At 38.9% G+C, this 9,010-nt stretch overlaps 1 protein-coding gene across 1 annotated transcript; it reads left to right on the top strand.

Moving 5' to 3' along the window:
* Nucleotides 1–7,857: 7,857 nt before the first annotated feature.
* Nucleotides 7,858–8,418, top strand: LOC145775728 (uncharacterized). Its single transcript, XM_082587087.1, has 2 exons — nt 7,858–8,137; nt 8,263–8,418. Exons 1-2 carry the CDS (start codon nt 7,858–7,860, stop codon nt 8,379–8,381), a joined length of 399 nt encoding a protein of 132 aa, XP_082443213.1. The 3' UTR covers nt 8,382–8,418.
* Nucleotides 8,419–9,010: the final 592 nt, after the last annotated feature.

Genomic DNA, 9,010 nt, shown 5'->3' on the forward strand with positions numbered 1-9,010 from the left:
AAAAAAGTACTTATGTAATGACGTCATGACCGGTCAAATAGTGTTTCAGATTCAAAGACCGGAGCCGGTCAAATAGCCACTGCCATAAAAAAAATGGGCTGTAGGCTACTCAAATTAAAAATTGACCACAAAAATGCGCTTCGGGTCAAAATTTAGATAAAAAAAATGAAAAAAAAAGAATGCTTCCGGATAGTATCGAACTCATCCCCTCTAGAATGGCAGTCGGAGACGTAACCTACGCGCCACAGACTGAGTTGAAGAAAACGCGTTGAATTTAGAACTTATATATATCGGCGCTTCTCGTCTTTTGCTTTGAAAGAGAAAAAGAAAAAAAGTGCTTATGTAGTGATGTCATGACCGGTCAAATAGTGTTTCAGATTCAAAGACCGCAGCCGGTCAAATAGCCACTGCCTATTTTTGACGTTATTTAAGTTAAAAAAGGTGCTAATACACTTTAAAGTTGTTATACATATATATAATCTCAGTTAAAGCCGTTTTAATCTCGATTGTTTTCAGTAGCACCGGTATGTCGAAGCAACATTGTTTTATTAAACGAAGTGGCTATTCTTACAACATATTGTAAAACTAGCCTCTGAAGCTATTCTTACAAGCACCACTCAAGCAAGACGTTGTTTACTCGAGCAAGACCTTAATGCGCTCAGGCGTTTCATCCGACGACGCTCATACGTAATTTCGCGCGCATGCGTATTGGCTTGTGCTGCACACTTGATCGTAGAGTGAACCGCGGTAGTTGCTGATTTTGCTGATCGAAACTACACGTCAATGAATCCATCGTCATCATGATTACGAAGGGAGCATTATATTACAGTTTTGAGACACTTTCTTCGGCTATTAAACAATGGGAAAAAGAAAACTTTGTCAATACAATACAGTATGCTTGTGTGCATGGAGGAAGAACACCCAAATCATGTAGTCAAGGAAAAAGACCAAATCAAAGGTAAGTAATGATGGTTTTGTCCTTGGTGCCCATAGGTTGAGCTACTCATGTAGCCTATATGCATAAGTTTTGCTAATAGATTGAGTTTTGCATAAGTGCAAATTGCCTACATTCCTTATGAATGCTAAGAACTTAGCAAAATGCATATATTCTGCTGAACCATTCCCGCATGCTGTCTATTGTAATAAGTTTTGCTAATAGATTGAGTTTTGCATAAGTGCAAATTGCCTACATTCCTTATGAATGCTTAGAACTTAGCAAAATGCATATATTCTGCTGAACCATTCCCGCATGCTGTCTATTGTAATTTCCATTGAATTGTCATGCCCAGAATTATTCCTAAGTTGCATTGAATTACCCATTAGTTTTGTCAATTTACCCATATGTTACGTCGAATTGCTCATCAGCACAATTCGTCGAATTACCCGTAAGTCTCATGAAATTATCCATAAAGACATGCCTTATGGGTACTTCAACGCAGCTTTTTGGCAATTTGACGTCACTTATGGGTAAATCGACTAGATTTATGAGAATGCTCGGCTGAACTTGTGGTAATTCAACGTGACTTTATGGGTAATTCAGGTGGGCTTATCGGTAATTGGATGCAACTTATGGGCAATTTGACATAACTTGCTGTATGGCTACTTTAACGTGAGTTATGGCTAATTCAGGTGTACTTATGGGTGATTCAACACGGCCTATGTCACCTCATCTTTGTTGTTTTTCAGTACTTTTATCAAAGGTTGTCCATTTGGAATCAAAGTAAATGCAACGTCAGATGGAAAAGCGCTATGCATCACTGAGATTAGTAATGTCAATGATCATAATCATGATTTCAATGAAGTAAGTGGAAATAACCCTTTGTAGTAGTCATAGCCTTTGAGCTATGGTCACACTAGCCCTGTATATGATAAGGAGGCTTTCATCAGAAATTATGTGAAGGATAAAAAAGAGCAATAACATTAGGGGGGGGGGGGGGTTAATCGGCTTTTTTTTCAAATTCAATTTTAACCCAGGTTTTAGGATACAACAGTACATTCTAAGACCACTAGTAAAAAAAATTGAAATTTCCGTCCAAAACCCCCTCTATCCAAAAAATTACTTTTCGTGTATAATTGCATTTTGATTATGACACTTGAAGTTCAAATATTGTTTGCTACTGTACTAAAACACGTTAAGAATGTTGCAAGACAGTTTTTCTGATCTTGACTTCATCGTAAGACACGGTAAAGTGGTCATTTCACTTTGCGCGCATGACTACGCACATGCTGAATATGACCAGTTTGTGCGAAACTGGTCATATTCAAGCCGCCGATTCACCAAACCTGGTGATCTTGCCCATCTCTGTGGGTTGGACACCTGTCAAAAGATATGTCGTTTTCTTGATTATGTGCATATAAATTATTTTTCAGAATGCATTTAATTTGATGCCTAAACAACGAAGATTAAATGAAACAGAAAGCAGTGTGATCGGAGAAATGTTTGCCACCAAAGCAAATAAAAAGTTGGTACAAAAGCACATTGCAGCTTCTACAGGAAAAACAGTTATTCTTAAAGATCTGCATAATATTGCCGCAAAACAGAGACCTTTGTATGAAAACACCTATGATGAACTTATTAATGAAATGAACAAAGAAAAAGGTTAGTCGACAGACAAAACTTTTTTGTCTGTTATACAGTACAAGATATGTTCATGCTAAATAGTAGAGATGACTTTCTAATTTCTATGTGCAGTATGATAAGTAGTGATAGAATGAGCTCCGGTTCCGGTCAAATTCTGGCTCCGTACTGGAGGTGATGTGACTCCGGCCTAGAGCCGGATGTGTGTGTGCAAGCTGTGGTCAGGGTCATGACCTTGGAAAAATCTAATTTTTTGCATCATTGTAGTACTGCAGCAATGCAAGAATAGGCTACCAGGTTGCCTGTAACATTGGTCAACACCGTAGGCGTATTTGCAATCTACAGGTCGCTGCTGCAGATTGAGTGTCACATGATATTGTGAGCATTCTTCTTGAACCATTTCAGATATAATGTCAATTAAGCAATTCGCGATTGACCTCTTGCCGTAATGGTTTAGACTGCAGATGAATTATTTCGATGACGTGGGTTCAATCTCACCATTGCCAGTTCAATTTAAAGTGTTGACCGCCTGGTTTACCGGTCAATAGACTCCGTCTACTGCAGCAAACTGCGGATTACCAGTACGCACATCATAGTAGGCTACACAAGAAAAATATCTAATTTTCAGACGTTTTTCTATTCAGAAAACGTTTGTCTAGTATAACCAACACAGAACATTAGCAGTACCCTACAACGTGTGGAAAATTTGCAACATTGAGCTATAAAGGGTCAATTGAGAGTATTTTTTGCTTCATTTTCTTCACAAGAATTCATTCTACTTTCCCAAACTCATGCTCCAAAGATTTTTGTTGCAACATAAGGCGCTATGGGGATTGTAAGATTGAAAGCGGGATCAAGGAATTCAATCAAAGGTCTTCAATATCTTGAAACAATTCTACTTTGAGTGGATAGAAATAGAAAACATTGCTAAATTTGAAATCTACGTAAAAGTTTACTCCTAATGGATCCTTTTAACGGACCCTAAGCATTGCAATGTGGCATCTTTTAGAGAATGGGGTGAGAGTGGTATACAACCGCTCAGTTGGAACATTGATTATATGATGTAAATATTACCAAAGGCCTAAACATCCTTCCTCTGGCCAATAATTAAAATAACATAGAATAGAAAACAAATTTCACTAAAAGTTGATGTTTTTGCTTTTAAATCTGATGGAGTGCCTAATAGGCCTAATTGTTTTGCGCTATTTTAGTCTGGCCCAGGATTGTCAAGATTCTTGCTTTGTAGGGTATACTAATCCTCAGTTTATTTTCATTTTAGGTGCTGCAGTAGATGTGTTTGCAGATGATGACAAACAATTGCAGGCGATATACTTTCAAACGAAAGACATGCGGGGAAACCTTTGCGGCATATCCCGAAATGCTGCTGATTGATGCAACCTACAAACTTAATGACTTGAGAATGCCATTATATGTGATGCTGAATGTTGATGGCTTAGGTCAGAGTGAAATTGTGTGTCTGTGGCTTGTAGCCACTGAAGACAAACTGACCATCAGCAAGCTGTTAACTCAGTTTAAACTCCACAATCCAGCTTGGGATAAAGTGGAGGTTGTAATGGCTGACAAAGACATGACAGAGCGGGATGCCATGATGAAAATGCTGCCTACTGCAGAAATTTTAATTTGCTATTTTCATACCCTTCGCACTTTTCGTAGAGAAGTTTCCATGGAAAAATTAGGCATTTCTTCAGCCCAAAGGCAGGTATCACTGGAAATTTTAGGAAAACTGGCAAATGCCAAAAATGAGTCAGCTTATAATTTACTGTATAACCAATTCGTTGACACAGTCCCAATTGCTGTCACAACATATTATAACGATAACTGGCATGCTATTCGACATCAATGGGTGGATGGACTGAGCAACTTGAAAGCTAATTTTTTGAACAGAACTAATAATCGACTGGAATCCATCAATGGAAAGTTGAAAAGTGTCATAACAAGATACTCAGGAATGACCATGTTTTTTAAAGATCTGATGGCATGTATCCAATCTCTTTCCACCGAACGTGACCACAAAGCGTCAAATGCTTTCCTTAAGGTTCCAATTGATGCGATTTCAAGTGTGGCGGAGAGACAATACCAACAGCTACTGACACCATTTGCATATATTCATGTGCAACAACAATTCAAGTTAGCGGAAAAGGTTGTCATGTCAGAGATTTTGAATGATTCTGCCATAGTAAAATCTCGTGTCCATGGGGAATTGGCAGTCACAACAACAGCATGTCCTTGTGGATTCACATCATCAATGCTGCTACCTTGTAGGCATGTCTTGGCAGTTAGAAGGCAGCTCCATATGTCAGAGTACAATCCCAATCTTTGTTCAGAACGGTGGACAATGCAATATTTTCTTAAATCCCATCGCCTGACAAGAAACTCACTGGACAACGGTCCTACATCCACATTACCAGCTGTTGAGATTCTTAACAAGCCTCAAAGAAGATGTGTTTTATCAGAACAGCAAAAGTATCGCCGTGTTCAAGATATTTCCCAGAAGATTGCGTTAATGATATCTGAACAAGGAATGGATGAATTCCAATACAACCTGGATAATTTACGACAAATTGCAGAGTTCTTGCAGGAAGGAAAGAAATTCCAAGTTGTGAACTTTTTGGGTCAAACTCAGAAAGGTAGGCCTATATGCTAGCACTATTTACTAAATCAGAAAAACTAGCCTACTTTTTCAAATATCTGAAGAGATATGGGTTAGTTACTGCAACTTGCGTCGTGATTTTGCAGTCAATTTTTTTTTGAGCAATGATTTTTATGGCGTTGAGCTATCCAATATGTGGGCTAATATGTACTGCATGCGCAGTTGCGCACTAATTTACGATTATACAAGGTTGCAGATGCTCAGTAATTCTGCTTTTGTGAACAACTGCATGATCCTTTTCAGGCACTGATACTGGAAGTGCTGCTGCAACATCTTCCAGCAATGATCCTGGAATTGTATTTCCTACGGTCTCAAACAGTACTTTACAGCACACACCCGGTGACGTCTTGTCGACCGTTGATACCAGTGCGATTATGATGCAGACACCGTCCAGTTCTATTCAGTCTTTTACAAGTATGTGCTGTTTCTGAAACATTCATTTCTGATTAGTTGTTTTTTCTTGCATTGCATAATGCATTATGTTTATTAATTTTTTAATAAAAACGTTGAAATAGTGATGTTTTCTACGTTGTAGCCTATATTCGATTCTCGTTGTGTTTATTAACAGATGATGCAGGATCAATTAAATTTCCACCGAAGATGATGAAACGTGGCAGGCCAAAAGGAGCTGGATTGACAGTCATTGGGTTACCACGCAAGAGACAAAAAAAGAGCGGACCAATTCCATTCAGACTGAAGTCGTCTTTTCAGAAAGAAGCAGGTTTGTTGCATTTATGTTTGTGTGACTTCATTTTTGTTATAGCCTACGTTAGTTTAAAAAACTACACTTTGACTTCTGTGGGTCTGCCTAGCCTATAGGCTACGTCAAAGCGTACGTAGGCTACATCAAACAAAGTCACCCATGGTCATATTTTTCAGCAATACTCAGTTGGTTTGTCGATTCTGAGGTAGTAGAAGAGGTCTTGCGTCCATTCAGCGATCGACTGATCGAAGAAAATGAAATTGAAACGTTGCCCGAAAGAATTCCAATGAAGTGTTTAGATGAAAACATTGCCATTGCTTCTGTGCGAAGACATTTTTCTTTTGACGGTTGGACGTTGATGGAGAACCTACTGACCACTTTGCGAAATAAAGGCCGCTGGTTGTGCATCTCCTGTTATTTAGATCTTGATGCAGGCGACAGCATCATGTGCGACTCGTGTCTGGATTGGCACCATCTGAGATGTCTTGGTAGAACAATGCCGCCAAAAACGAAGTCTTGGTTCTGCAGGAAATGCAACCTTATGGAGAAGTGACATTGAATGTTCAGGTGATACTGCAATCTCGCTTTGTCAATTAAACCAAGGTTATGTAAACCGTGAACTACGAAAAGACTTATTGGCCTTGACGCGTTATGCTTGAAACTTGTAACATTTGATAAAAATCGTTTCTTCAATGGTCCTCACATAAAACGCTAACGATGTGTTCTTGAATGACTAATGAGTCCAATCCTGGCATTAAAAGTTCTGATGCATTTAGGACATTTAACATTCTTTGGGAGAGTTGGCTGAAAGTCATGGACTAGTACAGGTTTGTAATGTAGTTGCTGCAATATAATACGGTCCAACAAGACCTTCAACAGTTCATCAATATTCAATACGTATGTTGAACTCTTTCATAGCAAATGGTGGTACAGAACTTGAAAATAGCAAGTAAAAGGTAGCTCGAAGCTGCAGTTTTTTTTTTGACTGACTCATCAGGAGCTGTCATCAGAATAAAACAAACCTAAATGTGGTGAAGTACTTATAGTAGAAGGAAAGAAGAAAAACTGGAGCTTCAAACTATCAGCTACCTTATACTCGCTAAATCCAGATTTGTTGCATGTGTGTAGTATTTACATTTCTTCACTGTAATCTTAGGCTATGGCATAAATGCTTTGATTTCTTATGGCAAAAAATGGGTGATGAAGATCCATAAGTTTATAACAGTAAAAAATCAATTGTTTATTGTTGAAAGTGGTTGGCTTCAGTTGAAGATGCTTGAAGAGTACGAAGCAAAAGCAGGAACGAAGCTTGTTGTTGTTCAGAAACGAGCATACGGTGCCATGTTAATGTTGATTTTTAACATCCTGTCATTGTAATTCACTAGTGTACTAAGTGTTGATATTCATACTACAATAATAAGCCTTTTCTTTGTTGACAAAGATTCTGAAAAGGTTTCTGCAAAGCACAGTGTTTTCACCAAAGTGGAGGTTAGGCATCATAAAAGAGGAAACGGTTTACTAACTGCAAAAAATGCTATAAACATATGTAAATGTGTTCTGTTTCATCAACTTTTCATCTCGTTTCTTAAAGACACTCAGTTTTCAGGTGTAAAAGCTTTGTTGATTCAAAGTAGCCTAGCCTACTTCACTGACCTCTTTTGTATTTTTTCCATCTAGTGTGCCAAATCCATACGCCTATGTGGTGTTATTGATTGGACCAAGTGACATGTCCAGCGGTAACCAAAGGCAGGGTTTGGGTCACAACCAATCTTTTTGAGACAATTTATTTTTTACCATATTCACGTAGTAGGCTTGGTGGTTTTCAATGTTACGTACAGTACCGTATATTATTTCTGTAGGCTACTATCATAAGATGAAAATTTAGTTGATTGTAACTCATCTTAGATGAAGATAATACGATTGTTGCATCGTTGCGGCCAAGGCATTTGCCTCTTGGATGCAACTTACAAGACGTCCAAGTATTCCCTTCCTCTATTTTTTCTTTGCGTCAGAACGAATGTTGGTTACCAGGTTGTTGCTACGTTTATTATCCAAAATGAACAAGCTTCGGACATAGCAGAAGCACTTTCTGTTGTAAAAGGGTGGTCAGAAAACTGGAACCCTTCGTTTTTCATGACCGATAAATGTGAGGCGGAAATCAAGGCCATCGAAAGCGTTTTTTCAAGTTAGTGAATTGCATTAACATTTTCGTTGCTTGTGTGCTGTCTCCATTGCTCATGCATTTGTGTCGTCACTGTTAAGTTGCTACTGTACTTTACCACTCAGTGCCCACGACTTCTTGTTCCGCAGATTGCTACGTGTTACTCTGTGCCTTTCATCGCGAACAAGCCTGGGAAAGGTGGATGAGGAAAAGTGACAATGGCGTTCGCGATGATAAAGCAATTGTGCTGACATACTGGACGCAATGAGGAAAGCAACTACATAGAACAGACTTGTTTGCAATCAAACCAGGCGACAATGAGCGATTGGCAAACGCGATACCCCCCTATTCAGGGATAATATGCGTGTCTGTGACCGCAGGGGACCTGGAGCCGAGTTGTTTTGCACGTTGATAGCACCATGCAGTTGCAAGCACAGTAATAGGCTACTGAGCTCACATTTTGAACAATTCTGTGATCTTCACACCAAGGCTTTTTTTCAGTTGCTAACACGGCCACAAATCGCAGCGCATATGCGTGCTTAGTGTTAAGTAACAGCCTAGTGGAAAGTGTTGTGGATTGAATTTGCTAGTTCAAATAAGTATATTAATTCCGGTACCCAAAGCCTCAAATGAATTCACGAATATCGCAATTGTTAACAATGGCATATAAATTAGGATGTTAGTGCACACAAAGTAGGGAAAGTATTGCTTGAAGAGTTGATTCCTGGGACAAAAATTGAACACTGTAGGCTATGTCGAGCAGAAACTGGTTTAGTGTTTTAAGGTGGTCAAAAATGTAAGCATGCGTCTATTTGCATCCAACAAATAACGAAACTCTAAACTTCTCAGTTTGGTCGGGAAACAAAAAGGGTTGCGAGGACAAATGGCAGGTCTCAT

Source organism: Aplidium turbinatum, chromosome 8 (genome assembly GCF_918807975.1).
Source record: "Aplidium turbinatum chromosome 8, kaAplTurb1.1, whole genome shotgun sequence".
Classification (NCBI taxonomy): Eukaryota; Metazoa; Chordata; class Ascidiacea; order Aplousobranchia; family Polyclinidae; genus Aplidium; species Aplidium turbinatum.

Bases quoted from the DNA above. Each gene is read 5' to 3' on its own strand.
- LOC145775728 (XM_082587087.1), top strand. From the start codon at position 7,858: ATGAAGATAATACGATTGTTGCATCGTTGCGGCCAAGGCATTTGCCTC. The intron at 8,138-8,262 runs GTTAGTGAATTG...CTTGTTCCGCAG, and splicing joins CATCGAAAGCGTTTTTTCAA to ATTGCTACGTGTTACTCTGT.